At 40.6% G+C, this 20,306-nt stretch overlaps 1 protein-coding gene across 1 annotated transcript in view; it reads left to right on the top strand.

Annotated features, from left to right (window-relative positions):
- Nucleotides 1-2,622: 2,622 nt before the first annotated feature.
- The window catches only part of LOC103922435 (probable acyl-CoA dehydrogenase 6), an 81,597-nt gene continuing 63,913 nt past the window's right edge, over nt 2,623-20,306 (top strand). Inside the window, exons 1-2 of the mRNA XM_009330578.1 lie at nt 2,623-2,640; nt 3,592-3,712. Coding sequence (XP_009328853.1) covers nt 2,623-2,640; nt 3,592-3,712 — 139 coding nt within the window. The remainder of the gene's footprint in view (nt 2,641-3,591; nt 3,713-20,306) is intronic.

Raw genomic sequence — 20,306 nt, 5'->3', positions numbered from 1 at the left:
TTTTTGATACAATTCATGGCTGATATCAACCCTGAAGCCATTCTTTTGGAGGCTCCCTGGAGAGCAGCTCAAGCTCTCACTGGGGTGCAGGCTAAACCAAGGCTGCCTCCAGAGCTGAGTCCTTTAGGTTTGCATCTTCACGGTTAGGATGAAGCAGCCTGAGAAAAACACCGATCCCATACATGAGATTTACTGTGCCCTCTCTGTCAGGAAGATAACAGAGTTTCTGTTGTGGTTTACTGGTACTTTATCACCAGGTGGGAAAGATATATGGCTCCTAAATCAACTTTACATCCCGAATGCCATTGAGATTTGGCCAGCTAGATCAGATGAAAAGATTTCCTTCGTGGCTGGGAATATCTGTCAGATAGCATCTGTAGTATGCCGTGTTAAAATATTTCTACTGAGGGGAGTTTTAGGTCTTGTTATAGTCAGTATGCTAGTGATGCAAGTCGAAATGCTATCACCCATGATTTCCACGTTTCTCATGACAAAGCATATAAAAATAAGCAGACCAGCTGCTCACCTACTGCCAAAAGCTTGCTTGTCAAACACTGCATGCATTATGATTTAGGTTAAGGTGCCTGCAGCTCTTAGTGTTTGCTTCTAAAAGCTGTGTGCATTAAAAAAAATTTAAATTAATGCAAAGTTAATTAGTCAAGATTTAAATTAATTCAAGTGTGAAATATTTCTCTGGGGGCACAGGTGTGAGGAAGTGGCCAAAGCCAAGAGAAGGGGCAAATTAAATGGCTAGGTATGCAGCATTATTTGACCTGCATCCACATAAACTTGTCTTTAGCGATGTTTTAAGCACACATTCTGTAATTGCATGTGTTCCTTCAGCCATTGCTGGCTCGGCCCTTTGAAAATATCTCTGTTTCAGTTTGCTTTTATATGAAGGGATGATAATATCCAAGAATCAGTACTGAAGCATCAGCCAGTTGACCAGCACTGCAGTTCTCTGGCAATGTGGGTTATGTTTGTATGTGATAGTACAAGGGGAGCTGTTTCCCCAAATCCCCTCCACCATCTAAGCAGTCTGCCCTTTGACTGCCCCACAGCCTGCTCCTCTCCTCTGACTCTCTGCAAATTATCTGAGGATGTGTGTTTTCTGAAGGTTTATTTTAAGGAGTGATACTTTTAAAGGAATGAGATTGCATGCCTGAAAGTAGGTTAGTTTTAGAGTCTTATTTATGGTTGTAAAAGGCATGTGTGATTTTTTTGCAAACAATTTGTGTCTAAAGTGTAAAAAGCTTTTGACAGAACCTGTTTCATTTCTTTGCAAAAATACAGTTTAAAGTGGATGGTCCAGTGGCTAAGAAACAACTGTGGATATCAGTATCTGGACTGTGATATTAATTTTTTTTTCTTGAATTTAGAGGCATGCACTGTTTGTGGTTTGTGCAGCGAGGCTGTCTTCATTTTGTTGTTGTTGTTGTTGTGTCATGCAAGGAAGATCTTGTTTTACTCAACATGGCAAACTTCACCTAGTAATAATTAAACTTTGGCTCTGTTAAGAAGTTTTGAATTTTACTTAAAGGCACGGGAGCAAGCAGGTCATAATCTGCAGAAAAGATGTAAAACCACTTCTCTAATGCCTTAGTCATTCTTCTGACTCCATTTAACTTCAAAGGTAGCTTTGTATTTGGCCTAGTACCAGCCATAAGAAGCACAAAACTCTGTTAGTACATTCACTTCATACTTTTGCCAAGATCCATCAAAGCACTGGGATAACTTTCTGTACATATTTCATAACCTCTTTCAGGCAATCTGATGAGCATTACCAGATGTTATTACAAACAATCAAAAAGGTGTTTCACCACCTGGAACAACATTGAGGGTCAGTGTCCTAGAATCTGAGCATCTAGGATAGATAGACAGTATAGAAGTTAAGTGTGGGCTCTCCTAGATAGTGTCCTGGTGAGTATTGTGTTACTATTGATCATGAGCCCTACGTTATTCAGTATAAGAGAGGGAGAGAGATGATAATTACCGAATGAGTTGAACATTCAGTATAAACATTTCTCAGAATTTGGTGAGAGAAGTGAAAAAGTGATTTTTCTGTTACCAACAGTGAAGTATCCTTATTTCTGTGGCTGACTGGGAAGCAGAAAGCAGCCATATTTGGGCTGAAATTCTCTGAAGAATGTGCAATAAATAGACTCCTCTCCCTCCCAAACTGCTGTGCTCATGAGACCCTGCGGAACCTTCCTCCGAACTATCTATTTCCAGCTCAAGAAATAGTTAGCACCACAGGACTTGTTTATTTAGTGTGGAGAAAAGACTGAGAGGAGTAAGTTCTTAAAATAATAAATTCTCTCTTCGTGAAACAGTGTAGCAGTAAAATTGTGGTGGCAGATTAAAGGCATTAACTTTCTATTTGGGAATTGGTGTTTGTTTTGGTGAGGTTTGGTTTGGGGGAAGGAGGGTGGCTTTTCTGTCTTGCATTTGGACCCTCTTGTACGTGCTGACCCAGGTGCATGGCGCACTTGGCGGCATGGCAGAAGCAGCCTGTGCCAACCCCTGGTTTGGCTTGTGGAGGTGGGCAGGGGTGGGCACTATACAACTGACTCCTTTTGAGAGCCATTGAAACCACGTCTGCCTCGTGCCAGGTTGGTAGGCATGGGGAGCAAGAACAAGGTGACAGAAGCGCGAATGCCCGGTGCACCCCGCGGTGTGGGGCTGTTTGGCACAGAGCTGGCTCTCTTCGGGAATTAATCCCAGGCTTAGAGGTCGGCTGCAACACTGCAGGTTGCCCATTTTGCTCCCTTCCCATGGCCATGGAAATCTGGGACTTTGTGGGGTGAGATGTCCAACCCTCATGCTCTGAAACCTGAAAGTGTTACTGAACGCAGTGGCTGTGCTCCAGATGTGTTTTGCTTGCAACAGCTGGAAGGGAAGACTTGCCTGATTAGAGCAAGGGCAGTAGCCAGGCAGCTCAGGACATTGACTTTTGGAAGGTGTGCAGCGTTGCCCAGGGACTAGACTTGGAAATGCTATAAAATGTGGAAGAAGACCAGATTTTTCCAGTATGTGTGTTGTCAGACCCTAGGGAAGTCTAAATGCAGACTGGACACAAGTGACTTGAACAGCACTAACATCCTTGAGAGCGTTTCAGGCAAAGGGAAGGGAAATGACGTCTCTTCTACTTGCCTGTCTTGCGTACTGTGTGTGGTCATCATGAACAGATCATCAACCTTCTTTGGCAAGCTCCCTCTGAGGACAATCCAGGTTTCCCTTCCTGTCACTTTCTAGAAACTGTACCCAGAAAGGTAACAAATAGTGAGGGGGAACTGCCACTTTCATAGGTCTTGGAGAGGCTTAAACCAGCCCTGATGATTTCCTGTTGTAGTAGTTGTAATTGCTAAAAGAATTAGTTACATTTGTCTCATTGCATCTGATGTAATAGTTGTGGGTGGCTGGAGAATAAGGACATCCAACAGGAAGTAAGAAAATTACAAGTGCTTTCAACATTTTCCCTGTATGTTTTTTTTTTCTTTTTAAATTAAAGTTTTTAGACAAAAGTAGTCAAAAGTGTTTCTGTAGGCATGTCTGTGTTAATAACTTCTAAAATTTATTTTCCAAATCTAGATCATCGACAAGGAGATTAATCCCTTTGTGGACAAGTGGGAAGAAGAAGGACAGTTCCCAGCACATAAAGTATTTAAAATCCTGGGACAGGCAGGATTCCTTGGTGTGGATAAGCCAACAGGTAGGAAAGTGTATAACTCCTGAGTGTTGATGCTGATGGTGATAGACTCATTACATTATCTCAGGTCGCTTTTGCCCCAGATCAAAACATGGTTTGGAATTCAATGCAAAGTTTACTTATATTCCTCAGTCACAGGTGTGCTGGTTACCAGCTGTGCAAACACAGAAAATGTTAAAAACCTGTATGACTGTTATTTGAAAGTCAGCGAAATGAACATCACTTAAATTTTCAACATGCAATCTGTATAATGACTTTTCTTCTGGATCCGGACATACATGGAATAATTTCAGTCTTCATTAAAGAAACCACAGTTTGAAGGCATTGAAAGTGTTGTAAGATTTGTAAGATTTGGCCTGTTATACTTCCTTAACCTGTAACCTCTAGATCATTGTAATGTATTCTGTCTCGCCATTCAGAGGATGAGGTTTGTGTGAGTTTTAGACCTTTATATCCTAGACTGTCTTTAAAATGCACAATTCCAGCCCACAGAAGCATGTACAGAACAAGCAGCTGATGATACACACAGCAAGGACAGAGCAAGTTTCATGTGTACATATATATATTGGTGAGGAAAAAAGTCAAGAAGTCCAGAGGAACAGGAGGTATTTCTGCTCTTCAGCTAAAATACATATTCCCCTAGTTTTTTTGTTTGTATATGATGTAATATATACTTGTTTTCTTTTCAAATGATACTGTTACATGTTCCTGTCAGAATTCTCTGGGTTTTTTTCCCCCCATTTTCTTATTCATGGTTAAAAAGTTTAAAACAAAAGCAAGATTGCGTAGACAAAACTTTGGCAATTGTGGTGAATTCAGAGGAGCCCCAAGTGACAATGTTTGGACAGTTAACTGCAGATAATCATCTATATGGAGCAGCTCACACAACCTTAGCTATGCCACACCACATCATTATGTTGCTAAGGGACAGGGTTTGAACTGTGGAACAAATTATGTCTTTTTACCACTTACTTTCAGAGGAAATACTTCCTCTTGAAATGAACTTTCCTATTCTTACACATTCTGATGTGGAAGGTTTTTTCTCTAGCTGTTCAGCTGTTGGAGCTCACAGAACTGTTTAGCTGTGATTGTCTGACAAATCCAATTAGGTCTGAGCTGGTATTTTTTTACAAAAATGCTGACAGTTTGAGATTATACTTAAGATCTATTTAAAGGACAAATAGGATTACTGAGGGAGGGAGAAAACCACCTCTACCTTCTGTTGTAATTGTTTGATAGGCAGATTTGAAATCTGTCTCAGTGGGGTCTCCTTCACACTGCTAACATTCACGTTGGCTGTAATGGTGTGTTGCACTGCTGCCCGATTACAGCCCCGTCTCGTTGTTATATGTGTCTCAGGGCATGCAGAGGCCTCGGCTGGGGTAAGGAACCTCAGTGCTGAGCGTGCTGTCATAAAATACTGTGGAGGTGGGAACTTTGTATAACGCTCACAAAATAGCTAGGACAGGAACTAATGTGAGTGAAATCTAGTGAAGAAGGGACTTGCAGAGGCGAAGATGGGCACAGAAGGTTGCATGCTTTGACTATGCTTGTTATACTCATGATTAATAATATTTTAGCCTTGGCTTTGACACTTGTATCTAGCTGTTAATCTAATTTGTTGGGCCTCTGCAGCTGCATTTCATAAAAGCTGTAAAAAAACTGGATAAAATTCTCAGTGACACATGGTCCGTCTCAGTTCATCTTCTGGAGCAAGGTATTGTTGGGTACAGAAAATGCACCAACTCCCTGTAAGACGCTGCCTTTGCAGCATTCAGTTGTGCAACAGAATGTCACTGGATCCAGCTTTGCTCTGTAATGGTATAGTACCACCAGGCACATCCTGAAAGTGCTGAAGCTTTCTCGTGATGGTAAGTGAAAGAGTCAGGCGTGTAACAGCGCAGTCTCAACAGCAGGACTTTGGCAAAGCCTGAAATTCTTCATCCTTCTACAAAGTGCTTATACTTGCTGTGATTGTGATTAGTGTGTACTGGTAGTAATAATAAATTAAAAAAAAAAAACAACCACCTTTTTATACTTTGCTCAGCCACTTCTATTATTTAACTGCTGTGTGCAGAGGAAGAGAGATCTGAAGAGATTTGAGGAAGCCAAGAGCAGCCGCGAGTTTTGGGGGGATGTTGGGAGAGGGCTGGAGAAGAGAGGTTAATTGATTTGAGGAGAGCATTCAGGACGCGGAGCCATGCGAGTAACAACCTGCCCTACTTTCTCTTTCCAGCACAAACCAAAATTATAATTATCATTGTGTATGTATCATTGTATCCCTTCAAACCCAGATCATAAAGCATTCTGTGTAAAGAAGTCTAATTTTTTTGAGTGAATTCGCTTTAGTAGCAACTGCAATTTTGAAATAAAAGTTTTTCTGATTTTGTTTTCCAGGGTCATTCTTTTGAATACAGGTTTGGTGGTTTTTTTTTTTCCCTGTAGAATTAATTTTGTGAAGCTTTCTGATTGGGCAGAAACGGGTCACAAACTTGTTTTGCTTAGATAGAAGGAAACATCTGTTGGATTTCAGATTTGTTGAAACTGGACTTTTTCCTGTGTAAACACCGTTCCCTTTATGAACAATGAGCTGCTTAATGGGAGTCAGGTTTTCAAAAGAACGTGCCTTACATATGTCCCTTATCATTGGAAACTTTCTCTGTGTGGAGAACTGATTTGGGGCACTGTTTGCATTGCAAAGGCTCCATCAATTCCCACCATATGCAGTTGTGGGCTACAAATTTGTCGTGGTTTTTCCTGTATATTTTTTCACAGTTGTTTACGCTTGTAGTGAATATTGGCTGTAGTACAGTTGTTCAGGATGTTAGTTGGAGGGGCCATGTAAACACTGTGGTCAAGGCCCAGCCATGCACCTGTAATTGGAGAATCCTGAAGATGATCAGTGGATTTAACTTACTACGCTGTCTGGTCAGTCCTCTGCCAGAGAAGGATTTTTCTTTTTGAACCATTTCTCTGCGCTGGTAGTCTTTACATGACTCAAAAATAGTGCATACACTGGTTTTCCTTGGGAAAAAGTGTGTGGTGTTCTGTTATATTAGGAAATTCTTCTTACTAGTAAAATACATGCTGAAAAAGTGAACATTATTTATGCATAAAAAGTGTTTTTGCTCTATGCAAAATGTGTTTTACAGAATCACTCAGTTCAGCCTGAAGTATTTAGTTTGAGGGGAAAAAATACCCAACATCTCTATATACTTATTAAGTATAACTTCATTTATGTTTACTGTGTGTTTTTCCTCAAATTATAAAGTTTCTGGGATATTGAGGCACTAACAGTCCCGAAACTAAGAGAAGAAAATATTAGGGTAGGCAACAAAAATATTTTAAACAGTCTTGGTAGTTGGCCATTGTCTGTTTTGCTAAGGGAAGTGGGCAAGACATATTCCTCATATTCCTTTGAGTGTTTTATGTGCAGATTAGATGAGATACTGGAGTAAAGGCTGAAAGGATCTATGCGGTCATTTGTGATCTTATGGTTTATGAATCAAAGCCTTGGCTGTTGCTAAATTTTAGGGTGTGTTGCCAAAGACACAGGCTCAAAACGTACTGTTACGTGCCTGCGTATGCTGACGCAGATGATTAAAAGTTGTTTTTATCAGCTGATGCAAAAGCACAGGAATCCTGTAAAGGCTCAGGGAAAGCGAAGAAGGGGGGAGAGAAAGGTTTGTAAGAGGGCAGTGTCTGCTGGCCTGCATATTCATATAGCATCACTGTGAGACATGAGCGATAATGATGCCCGCTCTGGGTATTTCATTAGTGTTTTCACTGGCAGTCCTGTAGGAATATTTAGCAGAATGCAAGAATGCATTAGCATGTAGAAATAATTATGACAGGTATGTCCAAATAGTAGCCTTCATTTATTCCTGTCAAACACTTAGCAGTGCACTTGCAGAAATATGTTCTTACATGTATCAGTAAAGTCAGGAAACTGTGCGGTAGGACTTGTATGTGGATGGGAAAGTGTAGTTTTACACTATCTCCTTCCCCTACTGCTGGGATATGCGCTGGTTATGGGACTGGAGAAAGTAATAAGCAGTATGTTGTTACTCAAGCCAGATAAGCATCTGATGAAAAAAAACAGAACGGATGTTTCAAATGATTGATTGCACTGCAATTGCAAAATTATGTAATATCTTTCCTTAAGAAAGCCTGTTTATTCCAAGTGTCTGTGTGTTGAATGTGGGAATATAGATCTAGACCATCCTCTAAGGTTAACTTTGTTACTTTCTTCACAAGTATACGTTTTTCTGGTAAGATGAGACCTCATGAGAGTTTGGTAGTGGAGAGTCACTTGAAAAGAGTGTGTGGGGTTCTTTCTCTTTCTTTTTTTCTTTTTCCCTTTCTGTAATACTAAGTCTTATTATTATATGGAATGAGCAAAAGAAAGACCTGGGAGGAGCAGTGGATTCTGTCACTAGAAAGGGACTTGGTAGTTCAGGTGAAACAGAGTTTTATGGCCTCTAAGAGAGTAATTGAAACAAACCTTTTCAGGTGTATCTGTGGAAGCTAAAAGGTATATATTTGTCAGAAGAGAATTCATTTGCCCCAAACCATTTCTGTATGGCAGGAATGGACCAGCTGCAATGCTTGTGCTTGGTTTAGTAGATTTAAGCATAGCCAGCTGAACTAATTGCTTGATCTCTTTCTCGCTTACAAAGGAGTGCAGTCGTAGTTAGTTAATAATAGTTGCGCTCTGTAAGTTTGAGAGAGAAGCTGTTGTGCCACGTTTTCAGGTACCAATGAGCCGGTAAATCAGCACTCTGAAATGTTTACCAGCTATGAGATATACCTGGTTTGCAATCAAGAAATAATCTCGATAAGCCCCTAAAAAACAATAGGCCAAAATTAATCACTGCTTTATTTGAATGAAATTGATGACAATGTTAGTAATGGATGGCAGTGGTTTGGAGGCCTTGATCAGATAAGTATAAGAAATTTCAGGTACTTATCTGACCTCCTTAACTTGGTGGATTGGATTGAAATCTCAGGAAAACAGGTTTTTGTACATTTAGATACAAGTTCTGTGTGGGTGAGACTTTTTTTCCCCTTTCCTCTTGTGAAATGCTGACAATTCAAGTCCCATCTAGCATCTTGCAAGTGCAGGATGAAATGCAATTGAAAGTGGTAAGGGGGAGACAGTTTGTTTGCTGCACTTCACAGATCATCAGATATTTCTGATCAGACAAGGAAATGAGCGCTTGAGTTCATCTTTGGTTTTTCTTGACTCTGCACATGACTTGGGAACACAAATGCTTCATTCTTTGTGGCTGGTTAGGAAGTGCAGCAGTACCTCTGGGAATAGCTTGTACAGCTATCAACAGCAGTTTTGTAGAAACATCCATTCTTTGTTTTATCCTCCCGTTCCCATGCTTCTGAAGGTCTCTGTATGTAACTTTGGTTTCAATTTCATAGAATCATTAAGGTTGGAAAGGACCTCTAAGATCATCGAGTCCAACCGTCAACCCAACACCACCATGCCCACTAAACCATGTCCCTAAGCGCCTCATCTACCCATCTTTTAAATACCTCCAGGGATGGTGACTCAACCACTTCCCTGGGCAGCAACTGCAATTTTGAAATAAAAGTTTTTCTGATTTTGTTTTCCAGGGTCATTCTTTTGAATACAGGTTTGGTGGTTTTTTTTTTTCCCTGTAGAATTAATTTTGAAGCTTTCTGATTGGGCAGAAACGGGTCACAAACTTGTTTTGCTTAGATAGAAGGAAACATCTGTTGGATTTCAGATTTGTTGAAACTGGACTTTTTCCTGTGTAAACACCGTTCCCTTTATGAACAATGTGCTGCTTAATGGGAGTCAGGTTTTCAAAAGAACGTGCCTTACATATGTCCCTTATCATTGGAAACTTTCTCTTGGAGCACTGTTTGCATTGCAAAGGCTCCATCAATTCCCACCATATGCAGTTGTGGGCTACAAATTTGTCGTGGTTTTTCCTGTATATTTTTTCACAGTTGTTTACGCTTGTAGTGAATATTGGCTGTAGTACAGTTGTTCAGGATGTTAGTTGGAGGGGCCATGTAAACACTGTGGTCAAGGCCCAGCCATGCACCTGTAATTGGAGAATCCTGAAGATGATCAGTGGATTTAACTTACTACGCTGTCTGGTCAGTCCTCTGCCAGAGAAGGATTTTTCTTTTTGAACCATTTCTCTGCGCTGGTAGTCTTTACATGACTCAAAAATAGTGCATACACTGGTTTTCCTTGGGAAAAAGTGTGTGGTGTTCTGTTATATTAGGAAATTCTTCTTACTAGTAAAATACATGCTGAAAAAGTGAACATTATTTATGCATAAAAAGTGTTTTTGCTCTATGCAAAATGTGTTTTACAGAATCACTCAGTTCAGCCTGAAGTATTTAGTTTGAGGGGAAAAAATACCCAACATCTCTATATACTTATTAAGTATAACTTCATTTATGTTTACTGTGTGTTTTTCCTCAAATTATAAAGTTTCTGGGATATTGAGGCACTAACAGTCCCGAAACTAAGAGAAGAAAATATTAGGGTAGGCAACAAAAATATTTTAAACAGTCTTGGTAGTTGGCCATTGTCTGTTTTGCTAAGGGAAGCGGGCAAGACATATTCCTCATATTCCTTTGAGTGTTTTATGTGCAGATTAGATGAGATACTGGAGTAAAGGCTGAAAGGATCTATGCGGTCATTTGTGATCTTATGGTTTATGAATCAAAGCCTTGGCTGTTGCTAAATTTTAGGGTGTGTTGCCAAAGACACAGGCTCAAAACGTACTGTTACGTGCCTGCGTATGCTGACGCAGATGATTAAAAGTTGTTTTTATCAGCTGATGCAAAAGCACAGGAATCCTGTAAAGGCTCAGGGAAAGCGAAGAAGGGGGGAGAGAAAGGTTTGTAAGAGGGCAGTGTCTGCTGGCCTGCATATTCATATAGCATCACTGTGAGACATGAGCGATAATGATGCCCGCTCTGGGTATTTCATTAGTGTTTTCACTGGCAGTCCTGTAGGAATATTTAGCAGAATGCAAGAATGCATTAGCATGTAGAAATAATTATGACAGGTATGTCCAAATAGTAGCCTTCATTTATTCCTGTCAAACACTTAGCAGTGCACTTGCAGAAATATGTTCTTAAATATATCAGTAAAGTCAGGAAACTGTGCGGTAGGACTTGTATGTGGATGGGAAAGTGTAGTTTTACACTATCTCCTTCCCCTACTGCTGGGATATGCGCTGGTTATGGGACTGGAGAAAGTAATAAGCAGTATGTTGTTACTCAAGCCAGATAAGCATCTGATGAAAAAAAACAGAACGGATGTTTCAAATGATTGATTGCACTGCAATTGCAAAATTATGTAATATCTTTCCTTAAGAAAGCCTGTTTATTCCAAGTGTCTGTGTGTTGAATGTGGGAATATAGATCTAGACCATCCTCTAAGGTTAACTTTGTTACTTTCTTCACAAGTATACGTTTTTCTGGTAAGATGAGACCTCATGAGAGTTTGGTAGTGGAGAGTCACTTGAAAAGAGTGTGTGGGGTTCTTTCTCTTTCTTTTTTTCTTTTTCCCTTTCTGTAATACTAAGTCTTATTATTATATGGAATGAGCAAAAGAAAGACCTGGGAGGAGCAGTGGATTCTGTCACTAGAAAGGGACTTGGTAGTTCAGGTGAAACAGAGTTTTATGGCCTCTAAGAGAGTAATTGAAACAAACCTTTTCAGGTGTATCTGTGGAAGCTAAAAGGTATATATTTGTCAGAAGAGAATTCATTTGCCCCAAACCATTTCTGTATGGCAGGAATGGACCAGCTGCAATGCTTGTGCTTGGTTTAGTAGATTTAAGCATAGCCAGCTGAACTAATTGCTTGATCTCTTTCTCGCTTACAAAGGAGTGCAGTTGTAGTTAGTTAATAATAGTTGCGCTCTGTAAGTTTGAGAGAGAAGCTGTTGTGCCACGTTTTCAGGTACCAATGAGCCGGTAAATCAGCACTCTGAAATGTTTACCAGCTATGAGATATACCTGGTTTGCAATCAAGAAATAATCTCGATAAGCCCCTAAAAAACAATAGGCCAAAATTAATCACTGCTTTATTTGAATGAAATTGATGACAATGTTAGTAATGGATGGCAGTGGTTTGGAGGCCTTGATCAGATAAGTATAAGAAATTTCAGGTACTTATCTGACCTCCTTAACTTGGTGGATTGGATTGAAATCTCAGGAAAACAGGTTTTTGTACATTTAGATACAAGTTCTGTGTGGGTGAGACTTTTTTTCCCCTTTCCTCTTGTGAAATGCTGACAATTCAAGTCCCATCTAGCATCTTGCAAGTGCAGGATGAAATGCAATTGAAAGTGGTAAGGGGGAGACAGTTTGTTTGCTGCACTTCACAGATCATCAGATATTTCTGATCAGACAAGGAAATGAGCGCTTGAGTTCATCTTTGGTTTTTCTTGACTCTGCACATGACTTGGGAACACAAATGCTTCATTCTTTGTGGCTGGTTAGGAAGTGCAGCAGTACCTCTGGGAATAGCTTGTACAGCTATCAACAGCAGTTTTGTAGAAACATCCATTCTTTGTTTTATCCTTGTGTGGGGCGTTCTTGGTTTTGTTTTCCTCCCGTTCCCATGCTTCTGAAGGTCTCTGTATGTAACTTTGGTTTCAATTTCATAGAATCATTAAGGTTGGAAAGGACCTCTAAGATCATCGAGTCCAACCGTCAACCCAACACCACCATGCCCACTAAACCATGTCCCTAAGCGCCTCATCTACCCATCTTTTAAATACCTCCAGGGATGGTGACTCAACCACTTCCCTGGGCAGCCTGTTCCAATGTTTAACCACTCTTTCAGTAAAGAATTTTTTCCTCATATCCAATCTAAACCTCCCCTGGCGCAACTTGAGGCCATTTCCTCTCGTCCTATCGCTTGTTACTTGGGAGAGTTTTCCTTCAGTTTTGTAGAAAATTGTTGGGTTTGGGGGTTTTTGAAAAGGCAAATCTGCTAAAAATCTGCTGTTCTTAATTTTATAACTGTGAATAGGAAAAGAGTGCACACTAAAGAGAGCAGCTGAGTAGATTAAAGAAATATGAAATATTATAACACCTGAAAAGAATACAGGGGTTGAGACATTATCAAGTAGGACATACTGTTTGGGAGTTTCCATTAGAGGAGTTGAGTTTATCCTTTACTTCTGTGGTTCGAATGGCAAGACTCTCTTGACAAAGTGTGGGCCAATGAATGAGCTTATACTAAAATACCTTTGGTATTATAAGTCTCTCTAATTTACACATAACTGTCTTTTCCCAGTCTCAAAAGTTTGATGCTAGATTCTTGACATCTGTCATATACCCAGATGGCATAATCGGAAAGCTTTCTGAAAGGTATAAATGCACCTTTTATGCTTTGAGACATGTCAGTACACCGAGTGTGGTGAGCGTGGGAAAACTATCTTTGTGAAACGTAGGCTTGATTCGCTTTTACCCACTCACTTTTGCATTATTAACTGCCAGGAGTAAAGATTGATTTCTTTCTTGGGGCTGAAATGGAGAAAAATATTGTGAAACAGTAATTCTGAGGTTGACATGGAAAATCTCTGAAGAGCTGTTGATTTGTTAACGCTTGCAGATCCTATAGGTCAATAACCAAACCACAAACTGAATGACATCTGGCTTGAAGAGAGGATTAACAAGATTGCAGTAAAACTGCGTTGTTCCTAAGTGTTTCTATCCCCAACATTTGAGCAAGATAAGAAGCTGGTGTCCAGGCTGTGCAAACCTGAACATGTGTAGCTGAATAAGAAGAAATGAAATGGAAAAAAAAAAAAAGAAATGTGTTTAGTTTTGGTTCTCCTAGTCTGATCTAACATTTCTAATCCCTAGTGACCCATTTCATGCAAAATCATAAGCATCATTAATAATCCAATCCCCGGAGTTTTTGTGTAAGTCCTTAGTCACTGCAGTGTCTGTAAGGAAGTTCAGAGGTCCCCGTACCAGTGAAGTGCCTTTTCATACAAGTGAAAAACAGGTCTTGGCAATATCTTTCTCCCTTTCTGACAGGTGGCTAACATTGCAGCCGCCTTTGTGAATCTTGTCGTTACCCTTGCAACACAACTGTAGGGCATCCCCCGCTGTAAACTGAACTCCTGGCGATAGAGCTAATCCTTTTTGGCATTTATCCCAGAAAGGAGGACAGGCAAAGGCATGGACCCAGTATTTGTGAATCTGCGTGTGACAGGCAACTTGCTTACAGGATCAGTAATGCACACAACGCTTAATAACTTTGTATGCTACACGGCAGTAGAAAAAGATGTCAGGGAAGGATAGCAATATAAGGAATTTAGCTTCTTGGGGCTTAATACCTAAATAAGATTAGAGCTGGCCATTTGTGGCTTTCTTGTTTGATGGACTGGAACAAGGGAGTTTTGAGGTAAAGATGCAGAGAACTGAAATTGCAGCGTTTTTAATCATGCTGTACTGTGTGGAATAGATACCACCATTTCACAACAAACCTGGAAGTTAACCACATCTAGTTATGTGACATGGGGCTCATGTTTATACTGCTTTTAGGTTTACTTTGATTTCATTGTTTACCCTGATGTGATACTGGTACGCACTTCGGAGACTGCATGATATCCTCTAGTAAGTGAAGTAGGAAGTGGAAAAAGTTGGTTTTATTCCGAAATACTTCTAAAGTCTATTAAACTGGTCTAAGAAATATTTGGAGCCTACACTCTAGTGTGTTGGCACAACCATGTTGAAAGTCTTTTATAGGCTTAGTCTAAATAATGCACTGATTTGTAGATTTGTGATCAGTCCAAACAATCAATCCATGTGCCCTCAGTTTCTCAGTTGATTAGTAAATGTTAAAAACATGTGAATTGTTTTTGAAGTGAAGATACGTTGGAGGCAGGAGTGAGTGATGCTTTAAAACTTCAAAACTTGTTCTTTTGACTGGACGATCTGACCAGTGCAAGACAACTGTCCGGCTCATTTGTGGGGAGGCAAGCAGGTATTTGGTGCCATCACAACTTGAATTGCATTATTTACTGTGTGCTTTGCAACTCTGAAGATTATGTAAATTCTCAAGTCGGGTGTGCAAACTGAGCTGGAGGCTCAGGTGTGTGCGACTGCTCCGTCCAGATGTAATGCATACCCATATGGAAAAGTAGTATTTTGTCCTGCATAGTACTTTATAGCGATAAACATGATTGTATATACATTATAAATGTATATATATAGAGGAGTGAAGTATGTTTCATTTTATACATATATTTGTGTATATATAGAGAAGGAATTTTTGATGATTTTTGTTCTTTTAAACCTCTATAAAACTTTAAAGAAAGAAATATTCATCTAGTCAGTTTGGCCAAATTCTGCCCAGTTGTTTGGTTTTAACGTATTTCAAAGGCCTGTCCCCATTTTCTGTGCAAAGTTCAACTCATATTTCAAATCTTACTCTTTAAAATAACATCGCTGTAGCCCAGTGCTGAGATACCATAAGCACTACTCAGGAGCCTTGCTGCAGTAGGGAGGTTTCTGCAGTGAAGGATTCGCTGCTTCTTCTGATAATAATTGCCACTGCTGCGGTTTGCTGGTGGGAAAGCTGCTTTGAGGTGCTTAGAGGTATATGCCTCAAATGTCTGCATATTTGGAAACCCGCCCCCAGATTTTGAGTCATTAAGAGATTCGCGTTAGTGCCCCTGCATGTGTGGTTCCCTTGAGCAGAGGACAGCCATCAGTTTGTGACCCAGCCATGAAGCTCGGTCTGGGGAGCATCATGCCTCCCGCTGCACCTTCCTGACCCCAAAGCTTTGGTGGTCACAGACTGCTTGTCCTGGTTGTCTTTTAGGGCACTTCACTCTTCAGCTGAACAGGCTTCTTTTGGGACTCTTGCTGTTTCATTCACAGGGATAAACAAAAGTGATAAATGTAATAATTTAAGTGCTTAAGAATGTATGGGCTGATTATTCACAGATACTCACCAGTTCTGATCAGCTTTTTTTATTCTTTCCCGGATTCATTTTTTTCATCATTTTTTATTCTCTCCAGGGGAATTGTGTCACATTGTGCCTCCGTTGGATGAAAAAGGAGCTGTAAATTAGTGTTCAAAACCACACCACTGTGATTGTTATCCGTACCATCTCCCTATAGCCTCAGCCAGCCATACATACATACAGCAGAGGAGAAGTGTGGGTTCTGCTTCTCCTGCGCTGCTGTTACAAGAAGCAGTGTCCCGTTCCCCAGCATAGCTCTGAAATTTGTTGGAAATTACTCAGTTCCATAACGTTTCCCAGGAGCTGAGGGGTTCAGCGATGCCTCGGGGCTGGCAGTCTCCCAGGGGGTGGCTAGGCTGAGCTGTGCCTGGAGCTTGGACCTACCAGAAGGAAGTTGTCTGTCTGTCTGACCTACAGGTTTTCTGTCCCAGCCAGTGCTCAGGTTTCTTGCCTGACATATAATCTTATTTAATATGGAGTCTTCTGTGCACCACTAAATGAGTAATCATTATTTTGGCTTATTTTCACACGAATAAGGATTATTTATGGGTCAGAGAGTTTTTACAATTAGGTTCATCTCCCTGTTCCTAGAAACCATAAATGGTCTGCCAAGCAGACCACTTCTCAGCAAAGCACTTAGCATATATGCTTAAATGTTGTGCTTTAAGAAAATAAGATTTGAGAGTGCCCTTTGCTAAAAGAAGAAATAAATCTAGAATGCAAGTTTATCCAGTCTTTTTAGAACTACCATAAAATAAATGTTTGGACGACTTCTCATGGACAGCATATTCCTGGCAGGTGACAGAGTCAACTAGAAAAGCTGGTGCTCCTTGGCCTGTCAGCTACTCCTCAAACCTTTGACCACACACCACAAGATACCTTTAGCCCTTTTATTTCAATGGATGCTTAAATGCGTTAAATGTCTGATCTTATTGCTTTGGTTCCTGAGGGACATGGCTGTGAACTTGTTGCCTCTTGATATCAGGTACTCACACTTCAGCTGTTTTTTCTGATGTAATCTATGTCCAAGGAAAACAATACAAATGTTGCTTCCTACAAACTGTAATCCAATATAGAGAGGACATTGATAAGATACGATGAATTGATAGCTATTTTTCTTAGGAAATTATTTGATTTGTGCTCAAGTTTTTCAGATTTTCCTTTTTTTGTGTACCTCATAGGACCAAAAAAAACCACAAGCAAATGTGCCTTTTTGAAGCTGCTGAGGGATTGGTTTGTTTGGTTTGGGGTTTTCTTTCTTTATTTATTTATTTGGGGTTTTTTGGTTTGGTTTTTTTAAGGCCTGCTTAGGTAAGATGCTCTCTCTGCAGACTAGCATCAACAGGCTGGAAGTTTAATGTAGTAGTCTTAGTGGGTTTTGTTTATTTGGTGTCCTGCATGTTTTAAAAGAATGGTGCAGAGATCATCTTTAAATGTGCACAGTTAACGTTCAGGGCAAACTGGATCAGGTGTCACTGCAGTCTTCCTGGGGAGTGGGTGCACAGTGCAATGTAAAAACGAAGGATGGGAAAATATTATAACCCCAGGGCTCTGTACAGTACCAGTCTTTAGGGGCGGAAGGAGCACTGAGCAGGACTGGTGGATTAGGTGTGCCGGGCAGAGTTTGTTGTGGTCCTGCCTCTGCGGTGTGGTGCCAGTGAAATCTGAGTAGCTGTCTCAGTTATTTTGCAGCTGACCTTGTTGACGGGGACCTTGGGAGGAGACACGGCAGAAGTTTGTTGGGGCAGAGGTTGGGGAGTGGGCATGGGATAACGTGTTTCAGGAGGAAACAGGGAAGAAGCCACAAGACGGCGTGAAGATTTAACACTTTTATTCCAGGTGTGTTTGGTTTTGTGCAGTCATTTCAAAGTCATGATCATCTGGAGGCAATACAGCTTCACCTTGTTTGAAGAGAAGAAAACAAAAAATAGAAAAAGTGCGTGTCAGCTAAAAAAAAAAATCATGAAAAGGAAGGCTGAATTAAAACTTTTTTTTTTATTATTCTCCTTCTGTACACTCGAGAAACCCTTTAAATTCCTTAATCTTCTAGGTTTTTTTCAGTAACATAAAGAGCTTGGAGCCTTTTTGGAATGCAGAGAGTTGTTAAAAAGTATCTGTTTAAGTATTTGAAATGCTGGCCAACTGTGAAGGACAATGTGATAAGGAAAATGTTCTTCTAAACACCAGAATTGTACATACACTGAAATTTAATACCACTTTTCTGTTTTACAGAATCAGCTTTGAAATCAGACTTTAGTGTCAGGTTTTTCTTGTTTTGTTTTGTTTTGTTTTGTTTCTCAAGCAGATGCATGGGAGACCGTTTGGGACAGACAAAGTATTTCTTGCAGGACAGTGGTATTTCCTGAAGAACATGCCTGTTTGTTACCTTTCTGCCTTTCCTGGGGTAGCCTAGAAGAGCTGGTTTCTCAGTCATCTCTAGTGCAATAGCTATTGTTTCCCATAAGACCACAAACCCACTCTGTGGTTTTGTCTGCTCTGGGAAATGTCTTCAGTGCTGGGAAGCAGGAGCCAGGAACACAGCATGGCTCTGGCGGAGGGCAGGGACTCTTTTTGCGAAGGACCTTTGCAACACCCCAACCTATGTATGTGTACTTTCCTTGAGCCTGTGAAGCTGGCAGAAAATGGGCGTTTGCCCAGAACCTCAAGCATTTACAAATTAGCTTCACTTATACAGCTGAATGGGGAAACAAAGGGCAGAATTAATGGAAAATTTCCTTGAATGAGTATCACAGGGGCAGGTATTTGAGTTTTTTATGGCATCATTAAATGGTTTAAAAATCTGTGAAAGTGACTTTAGTCAGCATTTCTTCTGCTTCCTATTCTGTACATCAGAGGAAATGAATGAGACTGTTATGCCCACCCTTGCTTTATTATTCAAGAACTGGTATCTCTTGGCAGAGTGGAAGATCAGTGAGTAATAAGCCTGCTGAAAGGAATTTTTTTTTTTTCTTTCTACGTCATCCCGCAGAAATCACAAAGAGCAAAGTTTAATAGGAATCCAGAGCTATTACATACTTTTATAGATGGTGGGACCATCCACAGTTACTTCAGGAAGAGTAGTTGTGTTTCTGATCATCAGCTACTCACGTACTCAGCTGGTGGATATGCCATTTCACAGCTTTTTATACTCTGTGGCCTCTACTGGTTCACTAATACCTCCCTGAATAGCAGCACATCTAGCACTGTTCGGTGTGCTGGGGTCTAAGTCTGGCATGGGTAAAGTAGCAAGTAGGTGGATTGCAGCTTTAGTCCCAGCAAGAGGTTGTAGTTTTATGCCAGAAATCTGGACTTTATGTCATGATGTTAGTAACCCTCTGGGCTGAGATGTGGTATAGGATGTTGGTCACGTCAACCTGCTTGAGAGCAGAGTTCAGCCTTTGGTTATAGCAGACGCTGCTCAAGGGTGGTTTGTGCTCCTCTGGATGGAGTTTAGTGCTTCACTGAGATACAAGGTGCAGCCCTGGTGCTTCTGTTGGACCACTACCAGCGTGGGTACCACTGTGTAGTTGGGGAGGATGGCACATGGCCCTGAAGAGCTCTGGAGGAAGGACCAATTTTCTTGACTGAAACATTTCTCTCTACCTGTTGACACATGGGGAGCTGTGCAGCTGCAGGACTATGATAGAAAGAGCTGAGTGCTCTTACCCACTTGAGAGCTATGTGGAGAGCCCCATCGGAGGCTGGGCTCACGTGGACAGCCCTTCAGAGCCCTCTCCATATGCTGGTGGAGCACCAGAGGGAAGATGACACTAGGCTGCAGCCAGCTGGTCCAAAGCAGCTAGGGGTTCAGATGGAGCATGGCAGAGCCAGGGCTCATGTGGAAAGAAAATAATCTCCTGGGGAACTACTTCTAGCAGGAGAAGATTTGCTCCAGGCTCAGTTTTGCCAGGAATGAAAAGCTCAAGTAATTAAAAAAAAAATACCACAATGGATATTTTAGCTTTTCAGGATCTTCCCCCAGCCCAAGAGAGGAAGCTTTTAATCTTTGCACTTCCTTCCTTCTTCATATATTATAATGGTTATGATCACATTTTTTACAGGTCATTACTATCCATATTTTTTTTTCTAAACCTTACCAGTTGTTTTCAGCCACTTCTGTCTACTTGTGTTTTTCCACTGAGCCTCTTATCTCTCTCTTCTTGCATTTTTTCCCCCTCTTAAGAGTATTCAGGTGGGTCCTCGCGTTACTTCTCTAACAACTGCTATTTGCTCTTCTTTTTTAACTCACTTTGGAAGCACTGAGGGTAATAAAAATATTTTGCAAAAAACTAATTAAATTCTGGGTGTAAGGGGGGTAAAAATAATCTTTTATGGTCAGATATTCTTGGCGTTACTAAAGAACTTAAGGTCCTGAAGGCTAAGAAAATTGAGGCTTTTTTTATCTTGCTGTGGATTTACTCTTCAAAGCCAGTGCCATTTAAGAGAAATTTAGACAGATGGACTTTGCTTTGTGGGGAAAGCTTATTAAAGATTAAATTGCATATTTTTTCCTCGAGCTAGTAACATGCTGTGTTTCCTTTACCTGGTCTTTTGTTTGTTCTTGCTCAATAACCTTTTCAGGAGTTTTATTTTGGAAGAC

This window comes from Pygoscelis adeliae, unplaced genomic scaffold (assembly GCF_000699105.1).
Source record: "Pygoscelis adeliae isolate BGI_AS28 unplaced genomic scaffold, ASM69910v1 Scaffold27, whole genome shotgun sequence".
Lineage (NCBI taxonomy): Eukaryota > Metazoa > Chordata > Aves > Sphenisciformes > Spheniscidae > Pygoscelis > Pygoscelis adeliae.
Note: the sequence above shows the minus strand (reverse complement) of the source record. Positions and strands in the feature narration are given on the sequence as shown.